The 20,911-nt window shown below is 39.5% G+C and overlaps 1 protein-coding gene across 3 annotated transcripts in view; it reads left to right on the forward strand.

Annotated features, from left to right (window-relative positions):
* DNM3 (dynamin 3) overlaps nucleotides 1-11,427 on the forward strand; it is a 555,059-nt gene extending 543,632 nt beyond the window's left edge. For 2 of the 3 annotated variants that reach the window (XM_055319207.1, XM_055319208.1), the window contains one exon: nucleotides 1,831-7,221. In XM_055319207.1, the coding sequence (XP_055175182.1) occupies nucleotides 1,831-1,900 (70 nt within the window). In that variant the 3' untranslated portion in view covers nucleotides 1,901-7,221. Of the gene's footprint in view, nucleotides 1-1,830; nucleotides 7,222-11,287 lie in introns of those variants that run through there. The other variant, XM_055319209.1, reaches the window with a different exon arrangement.
* The last annotated feature ends 9,484 nt before the right edge of the window (nucleotides 11,428-20,911 follow it).

The following is a 20,911-nucleotide window of genomic DNA, read 5'->3' on the forward strand; positions in this document are numbered from 1 at the left end:
ATTAGGATTGATTGTGATGGTTGTAACAGACATATGTTGAGATGCTTTCGAAGCAGCTTTATTAAGATAGGGAGAGGTAGGTTAGAGAAGACGTTGGGGAGGTGAGCCTCGAAGGATGGATAGCACTTCTAGCAGAAGAAAAAAACAGCGCTGAGAACATAATTGCACAGAACATCACACTAGAAGTTGTATGAGACAAGTGAAGTAGGAGTGTGACCTCTGGCCACTAGAAACTTCACAACAAAGGAGAAAGTGACTCAAGGTTCAAGATTCAGGACAGAAGTCAAATAAATATGGCCATTTTAAATGAACATGAGCAGTATGCTAGTGGATGGGCAGTGCTTTTGCATGGACACAAGTAAAAAGGAAATCAGGGGAAGATTTTTCCCAGCAGGGAATAGCCAAAACATGTCAGGTGGTCAGAGTAGCCAGTACCCTTTCTGCAAAAAAAAGGTGTTTTTTTTTTGTTTGTTTTGTTTGTTTTTTGTTTTTTGTTTTTTTACTCAAATCAACAACTAGTATTGATGGTTTAGTTTGGTTACTGTGCCTATCAGGTATGTCTAGTCAGACTTTAAGAAATCGAGTGCCCACCTAATAAGGAGACTAGCATAAGGAGTTAAATTGAAATGCACCTTCCCAAGGAAACCTTTCCTCTAAAGCCTCTTGGACATTTTTCTGGTGCAGGAGCAGAAAGGAACTCTGTTAATATCTAGGAGTTTGTGCCTAAGGGGCCAGTATTTGTACCATTAATGAACAATATCTCTTTTGCGTTTTTTCCTTGACTATCTAGGTTTTATACCTTTGTGATTTTTTTTCCACATTTCATAATTGTTTCCTTTAAGTTTTCTATCTTCACTTCTTCATACCTGAGAAGGGACATTTGATTTAATCATATTAGTGTTTCTAACACAGGAAAAATTCTGTGGCATGACTATACTTCCAAAAAGGATCTTTCTGAAACAACCAGTGGGACAGTTTTATCAAGAAGAAAGGTTTCAGTTTGCAGAATTTGTTGAATTTTGTTGATTATAAAAATTACTCCCCAAAACACTACATATGAAAGCAAGTACACACACACAGAGATCCTAATACATTTAGGAAATAAATGGATGTGTTCAGGAACTAAAGAGCATTACTAGGTAATGTTGAGATTCTCACATACAGTAATATTTCATTATCTGGAGTTTGTGTATTGGGCAACCTCAGCTCTCAGAAACATCATAACCAACCAGAAAGTGAGCAATACTCCTCCTGGGCCTATTTACACTTACTGTAGAGAATGCAAAAACCCGATTCTCTGGTTTTCTGGTGCCCTTCAAATTAGAAATAAAATATAGAACAAATTGGAGGAGGCTACTGCTAAAGGCAATGAAAAGTGATAACTAGCATTCTGACAGTAAAAAGAGAATATTACATAAAGGGAAATAAAAATTCAAAAATCATCATCCTCTGAGACCTGATATACCTTAAAAGTTCCTGGAGTAGGCATAATGTAACACAGTTCACTCTATGCAGTCATTGTCTGTCAGCTGAGAAATGCACAGGACATTTCAGATGGTTTTTAAATGATTTGGTGTTTGGGTTTTTTTGTTTTGTTTTGTTTTGGGAGGAACCGCTTCTGTTTTGAGAAAGATTTGCGTATGAAATTTTTGGTTTCAAAATTCTAGATGAATGAAATGTGACAGTGTTCAAATCATTACAGATGGCAACCACCCCTGCTGGCCTGTCTGCATGGGCATGTGTATGATGGCTCTTTCTCAGTGTCTTTGGGACAACCTTCTGCTTAGATATTCTACTTGTTTCTTTACCTTTCTCTTTCTCTCTTTCTAGCCGGAGACCACCCCCATCACCAACTCGTCCCACTATAATCCGTCCACTAGAATCCTCCCTGTTAGACTAAACGAAGTGTCTGGCATGGCAATTAATTACTAATGAATTATGCGAAAGCAACATATTTGATCAGTAAATCATGAGTAGTCGCATGTGTGGACATCAGTAGGCAAGTAACCAGTTTTACTAATGCATTCATTACTCATCTTCGTTGCTCATGGTGTATCAAACCTTTGGAGTTTGACTCTTGAAAACTGCTGACCCTTCAAGGCTTTCTATGTTGTACTGACCAAGGGTAGGTTTGTATAGCAGCCCTATATTTTGGAGACCATTTGCCTACCCAGGTTAACCACCAGGTAGCCCATTAAGTATAATTCTTAAGAGCTATGAGATGGTGGGCTTAGACCTAAGCCATACATATATTTATTTTCCCACATTCTGTTTTGGCTTACAGAAGTTATGTTGTCCATTATTAATATCTCCTTCTACTCTATACTTACCTATTTAGATCTTCTTTCCTTCCTCTTTATTTCATAGGACTGCTAGGAAGTGATTTTAAAAAAAAAAATTAGGATTCCTTAAGAATACAACTTTTCCAGAAGCACAAGATAGCTTGCAAAGGAAAAGTTAACGCATTGCTTGCTCTAGAGAGCTTCTCTTCATACCAATGTGTTTTGCTTCATGCTAGAAGCATATTCAACAGCAAATCAAAGCTTAATTTTCAGTAGCCTATCAGTAGATTTGGCTAGTTAGTTTCAGAGTTCAAGGAAGAAGCAAAATATCACATCTCTAGAAGTGTCTGGAAACATATAATTTCTTTATTCACATATATATTCATCTCCTTATGGGTTACAGTGACTGACATGGAAGATATTTAATTTTTCAAACTGAGCTAATTTTAGGCATAGCTAACTACACATTGACACAAACTCCAGTTTATTTATTTATTTGGTTGGAGCAAAACGTTTTCTCTTTCCATGCTAATTTGTAATTCCCTCATGTAAGAATTTATCTGCCTTTAAGACTAGGTTAACGTAACTTTCCATCCATTCTAGGCTTTCTTAATATATCTTGAGCCTTACTCTGGAATAACTGTTTTCAAAAGGAGCCCCAGAATGAAAATAGAAGTCGTTTAGTAAGAGATGCCATGGTTTAAGAGCAGAGCTCACACTTTTACAGTTGTAGGATTTCAGAGTCTCTATACAGGTCATTCCAAATAATGGTATTAAGACATCGAGATCTAAAGCAACTTGGCAAATGCTAGCATTTCAAAAATTTACTAAATCCTTTTAGCCTGGGGGTTAATAGTTCAGTCTTAAGGCTGAGTTTTAGACTACCTAGGACCAAATGATTAGCATGTAGGAAACAGCCAGAAGCCAACTGGAATTCCGTCTGCTAACTGTTCCCAGACAGCAGAGCAAGTCCTCACTGAATAGTGGCGTCCCATGACACTATTTCATATTCTACAGAAGTAAATCAGGTTTCACCAACTGAAATGTCTCCCTTTGAAAGCAGCAAACATGATTTGTATGTTAACTTCACTTTAATTTCCTGTGTACTTTATACCCAAAGCAGACACCCATAAAGTATGAAGTAAAAACTTTCAACCATTATTAAAAAGAGAACTTGCCAACTTGAATGACATTGTCTTGAAGTTATTTTAAAGGGTTACAGCTAGCCCACTTATAACAGGCAAAAATCAGAGAATACAAGATTTATAAAAAGAACATTTCAACTTTTAAGTTATAAGTTATTGTATAAAGAACAGCACCCTAAATCTTCTCATATCTTTTTTTTCCGTCATTTGAAAAAAATCTTAACTCTTTGTGAATGGAACAGATATGCAAGAGACATAATGTGTGTTTAAAATAGTGCTGCAGCTAAGTGGGAATGTGTTACGTAAATGTCCATAGTAAAACAAATTATCTACAGAGATCTTATCATAAAATTCCCTCCTTTTAGGATTCCCTTTGCTTCTTCCTTTGAATTCTCTAAAATAGGCAGCTAACATTATATACTTCGGGGTTTGGCTTTGTGCTAAATGTGGTTTTGCATTTTGCTGTATTTCAAAAATTTCCTTCTGTTAAAGGAAAATATTGTGGATAACCACTGGTGTGTTCTTAGATCAGCACAAACCATGTCGAAGAAAATTGGAGATGTTTTTCCAACTTTCCACTGATCTTATGTAGTCATAAACAATGGCATTTGTCATATTTGGCTTTTGCTCTCAGATTATAATCCTACAGTTTCACTGTCCCAATTGTCTCTGTTTGTAGGCACATTTTTGTCCTCTCACTTCTCAGTTATTTCTAGCCTCCCCTGGAATTCCAGAAGTCATGCTGGAGAATACGTTGTTTGCTGCAGTACTATGTCATATGATTAGTATTAATGCCATTTCCCAAAGGGTTTGCATCCTGCTAAAAAGGAAATGTAAAGGTGAATGAAGTCGGAAGCTCTAAGATGTGTTTAAAGTGCGTTGTCCATACCAGGCCTTAAGGTGGGAATGTAGCTTAATGAGCTTTCTAAGAGTTTCCCATACCACTTCTCATCTTTTGTGTGGCTTCCTCCTGATTGCTCTGATGTGGTCTACACAATAGATGTCTAGCAAAATAAAATAAAACATACAATATTTTTAGGATTTGGAAGAATTAACTGTATATGTTTGTTTTATAGGTACATCACTTCTTGTCACATGCTAAATATTGCATGCTTATTGACTAATTGGAATAACCGTTTACTCAAGTGTGAACAGATTATTGAAATAGTATTGATTTAGAACAGATATATTGCATTTCCAGAAGTCATCCACCAAGATTACTCTTCTGAATGTTGCTTATAGCTGTCTTTTATAGCACAGAAGAGCAGTAGGGTTTATTAGTAAATTGCCTACTTGTTCAGATTCAAACTCATTCTGTTCCAAAACATAATGAAACCAGTTCCTGTGATATAACTGTAAGCCTTCTAAACTTAGAATTTAAAAATAGTCATAATAGATTAATTTTATGACTTTTTAGTATAGACTGTAGCCATAATTCTCAAATATGAAATGGGACCTAATACCAGTATGTGATAAATGTTGATGTTTTCTGTGTACAAACTTATTTTCTATGCATGTGTCTATGTATACAGTATATACATGGTGAATTCATTTCTGTAAGTACTGTGTTTTGTGCCCCTTTGGGTAGGTAGGTTTAAAAGCACTTGTTAAAATGCCACAAGCATGAGTGTGAATGTATGTGCACTGTGTATATATGCTATGTATGGGTGTAAATATTTATGTATACATGTGCTGTATGTGTGGGTATGAAAATATTTTTAAACTGTTAATACAAGAGCTCACTTTGGAGGGTCTGCTGTAATACATGATAACAGTGGTTTATATGACAATGATAACATACATGAGGCATACAAAATTTTTCCAGGACAGACACAAAGCTCAGAATTACCATGACAGCACAGTAGAGTAACATCCACAGACATTTGTACCTAAGTCCACAGCACTGCTATCTAAGAAGAAATTACCTTTGCCAAATATAGTGTAAGATCGGGAAACATACTTTTAAAATATCTGATTGGAATTATAAATTATTCTTGGATTGCTGAGCTGAATCTTGAAAAGCTTAAATTGGTCTACATAGTTATTCTTCATAGTAAATGTCAAAAAAATAAATTGGAGAGATCAAGCAATATAATAAAAAGAGCAGACTTTTTGGAGTAAATTTATCAAAAAATGTAGGGAAGAAGTTAATACCTCAGAGGTAGGTCATCCATCTCCTCTTTCAGGTAAATATTTCTCATTTGGCAAACCAGATAAGTATTTGAAAGATAAGTATTTGAGAATAAAGCCTAAATAGTAGGTCTCTGAACTGTGGAACCCACTCAAGGGAGATAAGATATGAGACTCAAACTGAGAGTTTTATATCCATTTCACCAAGAGGAGCTGTGAGCTCAGAGTTTAATGTGAATAAAGCTAGATGAGTGTAGAGAAACAATATTAGTCCATTAGATCACTCACTCCTTTCTTAAAAGTTCACATGTGTCTTCTAGATAATCTTAAGTCATCCTGTCTAGTTGGTATGCTTTAAATTGTGTGGTGCTCTGTATTGTGAAACTTTAAGAATATTTTGAAGCATATGTAGTATATGCATTGCTACTTGTATATATGTGTAAGAATGTGTATATGTGTGGGAGCAAGAGAGAAAACTCAAGGAGGAGTCTCCTGTTTGTCTTAAGACCTGTTCATACTGGTATATACTGGTGAGACTTCTCACCACTCTGGTCTGGGGTTTCACACATGGCTCAGCTCAAGGCATTCATTTCTTAATTTTTACCCTTTCAATTCCTTAAACTCTGCTCATTGTGTAATTTTTTTAAAGTATTATAAAAATTACTCTGTCAACCTCTTGCATTGTCTGTTGCCAGTTTGATAAAAAACGATTCCTCTCAACCAGAAATTTCACCAATACTTGATTTATGATTAATTTCATATGTACAGCCTTTGTTTTGTTTGCCCATCTATGTTTCTTTTTTCTCCCTTTTCTGAATCAAATTCCTCTTTTGCTTTTTTATGAAGCAGCAGTGTGTAGAAGCAAAATCTTACCTTCTCTGTTGATTCTTTAATTAATTTGAGCCAGAATACTTTCCACTGTCTTCTTGGCACTTTCGAGATTTCTTACTGCTGATATATGGATGGACTCTGTGAATGGAATTTTTGAAGCAAGTTTCTCAAGCCTGTATCATTCTTGAAGGTTACACGTACCTATTGTGAAAATGTGAAGCTGTATTTCTGAACTTGAAATAAATGATAACACTTGAAGGACTCCCCCTTCCTCGTTCTTGTATAATACATTTGGTTCATATCTATGCATATCGGTAAGACCTGAGATGTCTGAATACTTATAACCCTTTTGATCAAATTGGTCCAGAATTACTGAAATGGGGAATAATAACATTTGGCATTACTGTCATTTAATTGGGGGGAGGACAATATTTTTTAAAGGGAGCAAATCAGACAAATCAAAGGCAGGAGAGTGGGAGACATTTTATTTCTGATTCAAATTCATTGCTGAACTAGGTTAAAAGGGGCACATGCCTTAGACAGTTGCAGGGGTGCAATGTGACACTTGACAAGAGGCACCATTCTTATTTTGCCATTAAAGAGGAAGTGTTCATGAAAAAACCCTGGGAAGCAAAAAGAGGAAGAACACTCTGCCCAAATGTTAGGTCCACAGAAGGCATTTCTTACAGAAAGTAATTGAGCTCTTGACTCAATAGTTGGCCTCCATTATTTATTCATTGGGCATCGAGGGGAGAAGCTACCCTTTTAGTTTCCCTAATATTAAGGAAATGGAAGAGTGCTAAACAGTAGCTGCACACATCCTTGTCCGCAGGTTCCAGAACACAGAGTAAGACTCTTTATTACAGAGTTTTGATAATAGGTTCCTTATCAATGTACATAGTCCCAGGTTGAACCACCCATCCAAAATAGGAAGACAAGAAGAGAAAAGATGAATATTGGTTTACTTTCCCTCTGTGTTCAGGATATGTTCATTGGGAAAAGATGAATTGCAAAGATTGCTGTATTAATTCATGCTTTCCTGTTATAATTTCTTTTTCATATCTGTACATCTTCCATGAGTAGAGCCATTAATGCCTTCAAAGGAAGCTTCTTACTAGAAAAGATAGGATGAGAATCATGCTGTACACTTGTGTGGGGTGTGTGAGTGTGTACATGTGTATGTTTTACTGTGTGATTCTTTATTCAGTAGTTTCTAATGGAAATTACCAAAACCAAAGGACCTCATTTGGCAAACTACTTATTTGCTAACTATTTGGCAAATTACTATTCATATTTTTGAAATAGTTTTGGCATGGAAGTAAATATCTTTTCAGTTGTCAATATTCTTGTTTTTCTGCTGGAATCTTTAAATTTCATACTGAGAAATCTATCTGGTGTTTGGTTAGACAGATCTCATACCCTACTTCCTAGTACTTCAACACACATCTGGCATTGCCACTTTGAAGACCATTTGTTGATATTTTTTCACACTGTGGCAGCCTAATAATTAGAATACATGCAAGAGATGCTGGCTAAAATAGAGATGCAGTCTTAGAGTTTCCCAAAGTTCATTCCATGAGATTTTAGTAGGTTTTGCATGTACATATACCAAGGGTTTCTTAATTAAGCATACTTGGGAAATGATGATTAAAAATTAAATGTTTCTTTACTGGAAAACTTAACAGAAGTTTTAATATCAGATTGCATTGTGAATCTCTAAGAGAAGATCAGTGTCTACATGTTTCTCAGACTTATTTGACCATCAGTGCTTTGTTCATAAAACATAAAGCAGGTCTAGTGTTGTGAGGAAACAATGCTTTGGTGGCTTTAGATAAGAGAGAAAAGGCATTGAGCAGGATTAGTCCATTACAAGACTGTCACTATCACAAAGTCAGGTGATAAAATCAAATATAAGAGCAACTAAAGCTCCCAGGACAATCTTCTTGACCCCCATGCTTTGTCACAGCAATGTACCAGACCCAAGGAGGAAGATCACATAAGAACAGAGGCATGAAAGCAGACATACATGCAATGACTCTTAGTAAGCCTTGTGGAAGACTCAGATAGTTTTCCATACTACTTTTTCTCTCACTCCTGAAAAAAATAGCTCCTTTAAAGGAATTACATTCCCCCATTATATTCTTGTAAATGAATGGATCCAGGTTGATTTAAAATTTAAAGATTGGGGATCCCTGGGTGGCTCAGTGGTTTAGCACCTGCCTTTGGCCCAGGGCACGATCCTGGAGTCCTGGGATCGAGTCCCGTGTCGGGCTCCCGGCATGGAGCCTGCTTCTCCCTCCTCCTGTGTCTCTGCCTCTCTCTCTCTCTCTCTCTCTCTCTCTCTCTCTCTCTCTCTCTGTCTCTATCATGAATAAATAATCTTTAAAAAGAATAAAATATAATAAAAATGGGAACATCCCATCTAAAAAAATAAAAAATAAAATAAAATAAAATTTAAAGATTATCAAAGGAAAACTTACCCAAGCCTTCAGGCTCACCCACTGATCTGAGATACTAAGTTATCTAAATGATGGGCAAAGAAAGTAAGCAGAGAATGTTTTGTGAAGTTGTAACAGAAAAGAAAAAAAGTCATAAGACCTCCCCAGGGACCTTGCCAGGGGAATTTCACCATTAGAACAGATTGCAGCATTGAGGTAGATCCAAGAGAATATGGATAATCCATCATTCTTACTGATAATTGAGTCTTTTATATTTGAATAATGCCCATGTTCCATACACAGTTTTTCCTGCCTCCTTACCTTCCTGTTCTAGCCAAACAATTCTTTGAAGCTATTTTTCAGAATACTCAAGAAGGTGTAACATGAAACTATAACCTTGATTAGGTAGATTTGCCTGTATGGTAAAGAGTAGCAGGCCAAACTTTAAAATTTGTCAACTACTCAGAATTTCAACTCAGTGTTCCAATTCAGCAAGAGTATGATGTACGTTTATAGGCCTTCATGTAAAAAGCCCAAATATTTTCAGCATTTGCCTTGGGCACTTCAGCATTGTGTAAGTAACATAGAAGGTTCTGGAAGATAAATCGTGAAAATTCAAACCACCAAGATCCATCATAGAACTAACTCTGAGCCACTGCATGTGTCATCATCGACATGCTTTTTTGGCAATGAGAGGAAAGTTGGTGCAGGAAAGTGAAGAGGAAAAGAAAGGAGCCGCCTGAGGGAATAAATGTCATTCTGATGTTTGAAGCAAACATTCTAGCTGTCAGGTGAAATATATTCCAAGACATAGAGTTTCTGATCCTGTTTCTGGATTAGAACACCAAAGAGCTCAAACAGGAAAGTGCTTTGGCATATGCTAACAGAATGTCTCTTCAGCAGTGTGGACTTAATGGCTCACCTCCCCACCCTGCTGAGGTAATTAAAATGTTCTAAAGCCCCTTCAGAACTCAAAAATAGTTTCTGTTTGCTGGGCAGGTGATAAATCTCATTGAGCCTGACAGGAATTTAATTACACTTTCTTCATGAAAACACCAGGGATCCCCATTACCTGGATCTCTAAAGCTAAAGGCTTGCAGACCCCCCCGCAGTTGAAAGGTTACCAAAAGCAAGTTCTTCATCATTTAAATGGATGAGAGGCCTCCTTAGCATAGCCAGCTTAAATTGGACCGAAGAAAAATTGGTCTCGGACTTCAGGGAAGGTAAGATTTTTTCACCACTGCTCAGAAATAGTGCAGTTTGGCTCCATTAAACATCTCCTAGAAGATGAAAAAGTTTGTTTCTGTTTTTGTTTTTTGTAGACTTCATTGCTCCACTCAGTTGAAGTGTTACAAGAGTAAGATGGCAGTGAGTATGTTGTCAGACACCTGGATGAATAGCCAAAAAAGAAGTCCCGCGGGGAGCAGGGTACTGAGCTAACCTCACAGTTCTGTGGCCTGCTGTAGTGTGGAATTCATTACCAATTTGGTTAGAGAGAGGAAATGAAAGTACAGATTTCTGCTGGAAACCAATGGGAAAGTTTCACTTGGCCTGCTGTTTTCCCACTTACAGACAGAGCCGTTTGTTGCAGTGTAGAGTTTACTCCTCTAGCAGCGAATCATCCAGAGAGGCTGATGTCCAAATGAAGCACAGCTCACTCTAGACCCTTATTTCACAACGATAGGCCTGACAAGATGCCAGCCAAGCTAGGGATATGGAAAAAAGTCTGGCAAACTCAGTCTCCTTCACCCTGCACCCAGTTCCGAATAAATCAGAGCTTTAATTGTACGCAACTCTGAGACAGAAGCCCAGGGTCCCATGGACCAGGACTAGCTTTGTGGTTTCCCTGGGCTTGGAAAGGCTATTGTATCAGGATATTCACTCGGAGCAGATTCTCATTTACAAATCCTCCCCCCCCCCCCCCGCCCCGAGATCAACCCCTGACATTTTCTGCATTATGATTACATTGCTCATCTGATCTCTTAACACCTTCTAATTTACCTCACCTTAAAAAAAAATTTTACCTGTCAATTTCTATATCAACTTCTTCTCCCTTTGGAGGTAACAATGTCACAAACTCAGGGCTCAGAAGCAAATACTCAAAGTGATAAAGGCATTTGGCTCTAGTACTATTTCCAGGTCTCCTGAATATGATTGCATGGATTTATCATCCCAGGGTACAAAAGAAGATTCTGGAGTGGGCTCAAATGGCTCACACCTAGCACACTGCTGATAGCCAGGAAAAGTCCTGGGAACTGCTAACTTTGCCATGTGGTTCTCTCATTTCTCCTGCATGTCTGCATGTTTTTTGTCTGATTTGAATTTGACTTTCGTGGGTTCATTTTGCATGCTTTTATTTGGATTTGTTTTCTACTTTAAACATTGTTTTCTTCCTCTGCATCTGTGTTTTTCTTTTTGTTATTTTGTTTTGTTTTGTTTTGTTTTGTTTTGTTTTCACTAGGCGACCCCCTCCTGCAGTTCCAGGACGACCATCCTAACATCCATGATTCATCTCGTTTTGTTTCCAACAACATGTCTATCCATGGTATTTAAAAGCCTATCGTTTGCACTACATGTCATATGTACATAAAAACTTTTATTTTTGATCTATGTCTATAATAAAAACAAAGTTTATTCTATATAAAAATGAAATGTGTTCTGTTTCTTTTTCTAAAGAAGAGACAAATTAAATGGTTTTCAGCTAAAACCAGATAAGGTGAAAAATATGTAATTTGATCTTGTAGGAGCTTAATTTGAAAAACATTTAAGTTCTTAAAGCATTGTGATTTAAGATGCTATTTGGTGGTCATTGGAGCTACCCAGGCTGCAGCACTTAAGATGAACGTAATTCAGATGGTTCATGACCACTGGGTACATATACTTGTGCCTATGGGGTTTGTCCTTGGATGTTACCTAGACAGAAAGAATGATGAAAAGCTAACTGCCTCCCGGAATAAGAGTTTGTTGTTTAGAAGGGAATTGAGACCAAATGAAGAAGTCACCTGGAAGTAAAGGCTGTGACTAAATTACAGAATGTTCACATTTTAAAAGTTAGGAGAGAAATAAAGCATTATTTCATTCATTATTGTTTTTTTTTTTTTGCACATTCATTATTTTTTAAAAAAGATACTATTTGGTGGAGAATAATCCATCTTCAACTGAAATGTCTGTCCAATAGAAATATGAAAAAAAAGTATGAAAAAATAGAAACAAGTGTTGGGGAGGATGTGGAGAAGAAGGAACCCTCATGCACTGTTGGTAGGAATGCAAGCTGGTACAGCCGCTGTGGAAACCAGTATGGAGGGTCCTCAAAAAGTTAAAAATAGAATTACTGTATGATTCAGTAATTCCATTACTGGGTATCTACCCAAAGAATACAAAAACACTAACTTGAAAAGATATATGCATCCTATGTTTATTGAAGTGCCATTTACAGTAGCCAAATTATGGTAGCAATACAAGTGTCTACTGATGGATGAATGGATAAAGAAGATGCAATACACACAGACACACACAATAGAGTTTTATTCAGCCACAAGAAAAAATGAGATCTTGCCATTTGCAACAACATAGATGGATCTAGAAGATATAATGCCAAGTGAAATATGTCTGTCAGAGGAAAACAGATACCATATGATTTCACTCATGTGGAATTTGAGAAACACAACAAATGGACAAAGAAAAAACAAACCAAGAAACCAACTGTTAACTACAGAGAACACACTGGTGGTCACCAGAGGCAAGGTGGGGGGGGGGGGATAGGTGAAAATAGGGGATGGCGATGAAGGAGTGCACTCCTGATCAGCACTGAGTAATGTATAGAATTGTTGAATCACTGTATTGTACATCTGAAACTAATACTGTATGCTGATTATACTGGAATTTTTTTAAAGTGAGAAAGAAGCAAAAATTCTGGATATCTAGAAAAGACACAGAAGACCAAATAATTTCAACCAGCCTCCAGGGATCCCATTAATAATTGTTATTGCACCAAAACATTTATTCCTGTTTTTATTATTTTTCTAAACACTCTTTGTAGGAGATAAATCATGTAAGATAATGGAAGATAGAATAGGTCTGAAATACATAAGCCTCACACATTCTATTCAGCAAATGCAGGGGAAAAATATATCATTCAGAATAAAAGTGCAAAGAAATGTTACCACCTTGAGAAGAAACGTTCTTTAATGTGTCAATAAAGCACTGGAAGAATGGAATCTATGTGACTTTGGAGGACCAGAGAACATTTTTCTACTATAATACTCAAATGGTATCTCCAATACTGAATTTTTAATCTACCTTAAAAAAAATCCAAACATTTATTCAAATAAAATGTCTATTATTAAGGTAGTATATCTGCCAAATTTGCAATCTCAGATTTTAAAAAAAGATTTGAGATTCAGAATTCTCTCCTCTTCAAAAGTTTACATGATCTTAATTACAATCTGAAAGTATCTCCTATTGGGTGAGATCACTTCTATGTATGGCTCAGTTGACTTTATTAAAACAGAAAGCTACAGGAAAGTAAAAAATTGTTCATGAGGATTCGGTGTCTCATGAACCTCCTGTCTGACCTAGGCAAGACCTGGTAAAGATAGGCAAGGCAGAAGATGTGGGCAGCACCCTCCAATTAAAAAAAATGGAGATCCTTCACTCACAACGCTCTCCCTTTGGACCATAAAAATCTTTTGAAAAGACTACAGTCTCCACTCAAAAATAACACACTACTTTATTTCTCTGGCATTTCCAATGGCACATGACATCCATTTTTACTTGTCTCCTAGGTCCAGTGACTGTTAGAAGCACTGGTCACTGAGAAAATTCAAAGGCACCAGATCAGGAGATCAACTGGGGCTCAGGTATTCCTGGGGGCGATGGGGTTGATGCAAAATAAGGCACAGCATGCAGTGCTCTCTCTTCCCTCCAGCTCCCAGCCACTTGAGTTTTTGAAGAATATTCTTATTGCATAGCATTCTCATCTGATAGCATCCCTCTCCCAAAAGAGACAATGTTCCTGGATTATTTCATACACCTCCCTAAACAAAAGAAGGGGTTGTCAACCAGGTTTTCACCAGTTCATCTTTTTTAGGTGTTTGGGACTTTCCCACTTTGTCTGAAACATGATCTTATTTTCATATACAGTGTTACACAGTTTAGGTGTTTAAAGCTTAAACTGACCTGATGAACAATGAGGAAGGAAAGCCCAAATCACACAAGAATGACATGATTCCCTGGCAATTTTGCAGGGTCTCAACAAAAGTCCAGGTCCTTCCTCACATTGACAAGGCAAGTAAAAAAAAGGGGGTGAATCGGGGTGGGGGCTAGGGGGAGAAGCAGCCCAGAGCAACATGAAACATGCCATGGTTGGTTCCTATTTATTTACTATCCTTCGTGTTTCTGTTTCATAATATACCTTTCCCCAACCATCCCTGCCCCCATCTCCATCCTCAATACTTGATAGGGTTGAAAAAATGCTGCATTTTTCAGAGTTGATCATAACTCAGGATCATCACAAGGAACCATTATACCTATAACATATTATTTTTTAAATGTTCTCATGCCATTATTTACGCATCAAACATTTCTTGAAATCATAATAATTATTATGTGCTAACTATGTAATATATATGTTATATATATTATACATATAACTACATAATAACTATTATGTGGACTGGGAGCACCCAGAGAAGGAACAAGATAAAAGTAGCTTACAAAATAGCAATAAGGTGCTATGATGGGAGAAAATTTGAGTCCTTCTCCCAGGGAGAACTGTTACTGACTTCTGTGCTGAAGAAGCCACTTAAGTTCTAGAACTCAGATTACCCACCTGACTCAATGCATGCTAACATTCCAGAACATGGTGATTTTGACCTCTGACAATAGAACTCATTTCAGCCAATCAGAAACCAAATATTTCATTTCTAATGGAGTAGTATGATACAAGATTCTAAGTCATATAAGTGCTGGTTGAGGAAAAGACAGTGCAGCTTTGAAGCTGAAGTAGTCTGTGAACTTTGCTTTGGCTTCTAACAGAAAGGCTCTATAATCAGAAAGTACTCTGCAGCACTCTGCCCCTGGAAACAGGGGAGTTCCTCAGCCTCCAACTACAAAAATCCAGGACGTCTGAGAGATGGAAAGAAGAGAACTAAAGGTAGGAAAAAAGTATACAAAACTTCCAATCCTTCCCTTAGGGAGCTTCACTGGTAAATAAACAGGGATCACATACACACAGACGGGAATTTCAACAAATGTCCTAGAAGCTCAAAGCCAAACCTGTGTTCTTCCTTCACACACATAGACACGGTCAGTGGACTTGGAGCAGGATATACTCGATCCTCAGGATCCCACAGTTCGAAAATAGTTACAGCATCTGTTTCATAGCTCAGCATTAAGTATGATTTTTTAAGAACCCTCCAATGATACTGGAATCTTTAATCCAGCTCTATGAGATTCTCAAGTAAACCTTTGCATCCACAAATCCATTTTAAAAGCATGAACTACACCCACAGGAAGATAAGACTCCTGAAAAAGAAAACAATTTCTATATCCCTTTATAATACTACAGAGTCTTATCTGCATACATCAGATGGAACTTGTGACACTACACTACTCTGTGTCCCCCACTGACAGACATACCAGCGGCCTCCATGACCACGTACACACCCATTGTTTTTTTTTACTATAATTTCCCATTAAATTGGATTAGACGGCAGACTGTGGGATGAGCCAAGATGAATCTACTATTCCCGTATTGCTTTTAATCAAATCAAATGTCACAGTATTTTATATCAGGTCCAGATTTTCAGCCCCAGTTCACATCTTTAGAGAACCTCATGAACAGGGGTGAGAAGTAGGCACAGGGGAAACCAAGCCTTAGCCACCTCCTCAGGTCAGGGAGACTGAAGGATCCTCAAGTCAGCAATGGAGAAGTCACTGAAGTGGGTTCTACCTCTCAAAACAGCTGCTAGCGAAGTATGTTTCTGAAGCCTCATCTAACACTGGAAAGACTAGGGTTTGCGGCTCCACTGGGCTGGATCTTTTTCTTCCACTTCTCATCTCCGAGGGAGCATCTTAGAAAGCAGCAGAGAGCAAGTAAGAGCCAAGGAAACAGCTCCTTCTGCCTGCTGCCTTTTTTAAAGACAAAAATACAGCTTGCATACACAAAAGCTGCCCGGGGCCTGAAGATCTGTTTATTTTGCAATTTAAAAAGAGTGGGAGGCCCACAGCGTTCTCACTGAGCAGAGTCCAAGTGTTACTTGGGCTCCGCACAAGGCCACTGGGCTATCCCTGAGTGGGGAGCAGAGAGCCAGCAGCTTGGGAAGGCTGAAGCAGCAACCAACCCAGCTCTTTCCCAGGGCCCGAGGGACCATCGTTTCCCTCAACCTCTGCATTGGCAAAATCAATTTGATCCATTGTCCCAGCAACATGTGCTCAGGGGACTGGAGAGCTAGTCTGTGTAGGGCACAAGACCTCAGGCTGATCCTGGTGTCTTTTGAATCCGGGTGCCAATTGGTGCCAGATGGTGGCAGAAAAAGCCCTTTGCCTCTCTAAGCCCCTTCCTCTGGCTCGTTAGCACCTGCATTACCTGATGGGGGCAAAGAGGCACCAACAGCCCGGTGTGGCCGGGCCCCTGGTGTGGCCGGGCTCCTGGTGTGGAGCAAATACTGGGCAGCTGGAAAGCAGATGCTTCCTAACTACCTCATCTCCGGGGGACCCCCCGCCCCCCGCATTCATCACAGTTCCGTCTCTGGGAAGAAAATGGTGTTTAGGTTTGGTTGGTGATTGCTATTGTTTCTCAAGGTAAACAGACCAACGTTATCACACCTGTGTGGCTGAAAAAGAAAAAAATAGCCCAAAGCGTTAGCGTGGTGGAAGCCAGCTCGCCCAGCAGGTGTTCAGTTGTTTCGGCTCAGCCTCTCCCCTGCAGCTAAGCTGTCCAGAGCCCTCCCCACAGTCGGACCATCCACGGGACCGCCAGCAAATGCTGGCTCTCGTCTAAGCTCTGATCACTTTACCCAGAATCAAACTTTCTAGAACCCTACAAAGGGTGCTGCCCCACTGATGGAAGATTGCACAGTTGTCAGGAAGTTTGTCATTATACCAGAGAGTCAGTACATTCATCTCGTTAGCAGGCAGTAGTAACCTATTCGCGATGGCTTCAGGAAGCCTGTACCCTAAGACCACACCTCATTTAGAGTTGAGGCCTTCCCTCCCCACCCACCGATGTTTGCATTTTCCCTGCCAATTGCCTTGTCTGCCTTCCAAGACCCCTTAGACTGCTAGGTCACCCTCCTCCCTGGCACTCTGCTCTCCACACAGTTTGGTCCGCGCCTATCCTGTGCTCCTTTTCCACCCTCCCCGGCTTCTAAAACCCTACACTGTGCCCTCTGTAATCTACTGCCCATGATCAGTAAAAATCCGTGTATCTTCCACCTATTATCTGGCTGTGTCCTTCACCTTCTTGCTCTAACACAACCAAAATCTCCTCTCAGGGCACCGTGCCCCCTGTGGTCATCCCCAAAGGTGGCAGCTTGTCTCCACAGCCCTGATACTGCTGAACCGGAGTGGGGTAGGCATCCTGTTTTTCACTTTTGCTTTCAGACCATTCTTCCTCCCTCTGCCCTAAAACCCTCAGCCTTAAACCTCATGGCATCAGACTATTGCACATACTACCCCTCAGTGTTGCTTTAACCCACCACCAACCCCTAGTTCACTTTCCCTCATTCCTTGATGATTTTAGCTCCTGCTTCCCTGTCATTCTCTCCAGGACTATTCCTGTCTCAATTCTTGGGGATTTCACATAGGTGTAAATTATCCTTCCAACATCCCACCCACCCTTCCCTCTTCTTATTTTCTAGGATTTCACTTCTCCAATGATGCTGCCCTCCACTCCACCTCAGCCACTCACTCCCAAAGTTACAACCTTGTCTTTATTCTCTGGTCTTCACATCCTAACCTTCTAACTGCTTGGACCCCTAATACATTGATCTTCTCCCTGTCCCTCACCTTCCTGCTCTTCACCCGTGTTAAGGTTCACTGTCCTTCTTACTCAACTAGAATACCATAGTCAATCATTATAAATCATGCCCATGCATGTATATGTATACATTTCTCCTTTGTCCTCTCAATTTTTTAAAAGATTTATTTATTTATTTGTTCATGATAGAGAGAGAGAGAGAGAGAGAGAGAGAGAGGGGCAGAGACACAGGCAGAGGGAGAAGCAGGCTCCATGCCAGGAGCCCGACGGGACTCAATCCCGGGACTCCAGGATCATGCCCTGGGCCAAAGGCAGGCACTAAACCATGGAGCCACCCAGGGATCCCCCCCCTGTCCTCTCAATTTGATAAAACCACCACCCTAATGATATTCAGCTCTCCATCTCCTCTGCCTTGCACCCATGTACTTGTACATGGTCTGGAAAACACACAGACACAACCAAACTAATTGGTTTCACTTGAAAGTCACGCTCGCCATGCTCAAGTGAGCCCTTAATCCTACTGAGCAATTACACTAACCATCCCTGGTTCATTCACTGCCCCAGTGTCCTAAGCTATATCCTACCTCCCGCTCTCCTCACTCCCCTATCACTTCCTCTCTTATCCTCTCAGCTGATTCTTTGCCTCCTGATTCTCTAGGAAAATTGAAGCAATCAGAAAAGAACTTCCAAAAATCCCCATCACCTCATCTACCCACTTAGCATCTCTCCTCTCATTGGCGTCTGTATCTATGCACTCTGCCTTCCACGTGTTGCCATAGGTAACTCTCCTGGACTCTGTCCAGAGCCAGTCCCTCCCCTCATGCACTAGATCCCATCTCCTCTCAAATGCTCAAGACTGTAATTCTCACCTTCCTCACATCAATGACTACTTTCTATTGTTGCATTTCCATCAGCATAGAAACATATCATTTCTCCCATCTTAAAAGAATAGTTTGTCTTCACCTCCATGTTCAGTTTCTGCCCTATTTTCTGGTCTTTCTTTGAAGCAAACCTTTAATTTGCCTATACTTGTCGCTCCAGTTCTCCTCCTCTTTTCTTTTAAACCCATCCCAAATAGGTTTTTCTTCTCCCCACTCCACCAAAAACTGTTCAACACCACCAATGACTCTCTCTTTGCTAAATCCAATGGTAAATTCTCAGCCCTTGTGTTATTTGATTTACCAGATTGTCACATGAAATCACAGTTGATCACCTCCTCTCCGTTGAGTCATCTGCTCTTGGTTTCCAGGACTCCCAACTTCCAAATCCATTTGCTTGTTCTTCTCTCCAACCTTTTAATTTGGAGTGCTCAATCCTCTTCTTAGTTCATATCAGTTTCCTTGGTGATCTCATCCAGTCTCATAGCATTTATATACCAACAATTCCCAAATGTATATTTCCATCTCATACATTGATCTTAAAATACAAACTCATCTAACTCCCTACTCAACATTTCAGCCCTATGTCTGCAATACATTTCCCAAACTGATTTTCTTCCCCCAAATCTCCACCCATATTCCCTTTGCCCCAGGCTCAATTGATGACATCTCTACCTTTCAATTTGCTCAGGCCAAAACCCTTTAAGAGTCATTTATGATTCTTCTCTTGTTTTCACACTGCACATCTGTCAGGAAGCCCTTGACTCAACTTTCAAATTATATACAGGATGTGACCTTTTTTTTTAAAGAATTTATTTATTCATTTGACAAAGAAAGAGAGAGAACACAAGCGGGGGAGGGGCAGAGGGAGAAGCAGGCTCCCCTCTGAGCAGGGAGTCCAATGAGGGAGAAGCAGGCTCCCCTCTGAGCAGGGATCCTGGGAATCTGGATCATTCATTTACCTCTTTCAAGCCTTTGGTCAAATCTTACTTTTTTCCATGAGACCTATCCTGACTCCCTGATCTAATAACTTTTTTTTCCCATAGCATTTATAATCATCTACTTATGTTTATTGTCTGTCTCCTCCTGCTAGAAGGTGAGCTCTACTAGATCAAGGACCTTTGTCCACTTTGTTCATAGATATATTTCAAGCACATAGGACAGTATATAATTAGTGCTCACTGAATATTTGCTGAATGAATAAATTCCTGAGGCCAAACTTCATAAAGTGTGAATGGTGGAAAGTGAGTAGAGATCAGCCTGCATGGACAATAAATATTTTGCTGGATGTTGAGGGTGGGAATAAGGGATAAAGGGGATAATGAGGAATTTGAGAAAGCATTAAAAGCCAACTGCCTACCAGTTAGTCTTCAGCCCTGGATGCAATTCAGCTGTTGAAAAGTAAAGGATCAGCCCAAACTGGCAATCAGCCTTAGGCAAGTTCCTGGCTCACGGAGTCTCAGTCACCTCAACTGTAAAATGAAAGTAATACCGTGTATTACAGGATTGCTATGAGAAGTAAATAAGATTATGCATAAAAAGTGCCTAATACAGTGCCTGGTACATGGTGGGTGCTTGAAAATGTAGCAATCCTAATTTGTCAAATCCCAACATGCTATTTATTTCCTGAATTTATGGGGACCTCGAATAGTATAGTTATTTCTCAAACCACATTTCATCAAGAATTCCAAGACTTTGTTGAATTTCATTAGAAAAAGAAGTATCAATAGCTTCCACAGGATGGCACTGTGTCCCAGCCCGGTTTCCCTGCATCCAGTGTGTTTGAAATACTGTAAAATTGTGTGACTGATGCCCCCTGCTGGCTTTCTTTTTCTTGACGTTGAGCCTTTGGCTTAGAAGATGTATAATGGCTTCATGCTTCCTTGAACATGCTCAGAATGGGTTTCTAAATCCACAATATAAGCCAGCTGCCCAAAGGCTCACTCAAAATTTTATAGCACTGCCATAGCTTATAGGCCTAACACTGATACTAAGTTGGTCACTGCACAGAACCAATGTGCTATCATCGGATCCCTGCACAGCCTTCTAGCTACTGGCAAATCATCTACAAGCCACATCATGCCATAAAACAAAGCACACTGGCTGCTCCATAGCTCTATCTTTCCCTGATCCCGTCTATCCCAACTACAAGCCCTGATGCCATTTTGGAGAGACAGGCAAAGCTGCCTCCTCATTCCTCACTTGCCACCACCACCTTCCAACCAGC

This window comes from Nyctereutes procyonoides, unplaced genomic scaffold, assembly GCF_905146905.1.
Source record: "Nyctereutes procyonoides isolate TBG_1078 unplaced genomic scaffold, NYPRO_anot_genome, whole genome shotgun sequence".
NCBI lineage: Eukaryota > Metazoa > Chordata > Mammalia > Carnivora > Canidae > Nyctereutes > Nyctereutes procyonoides.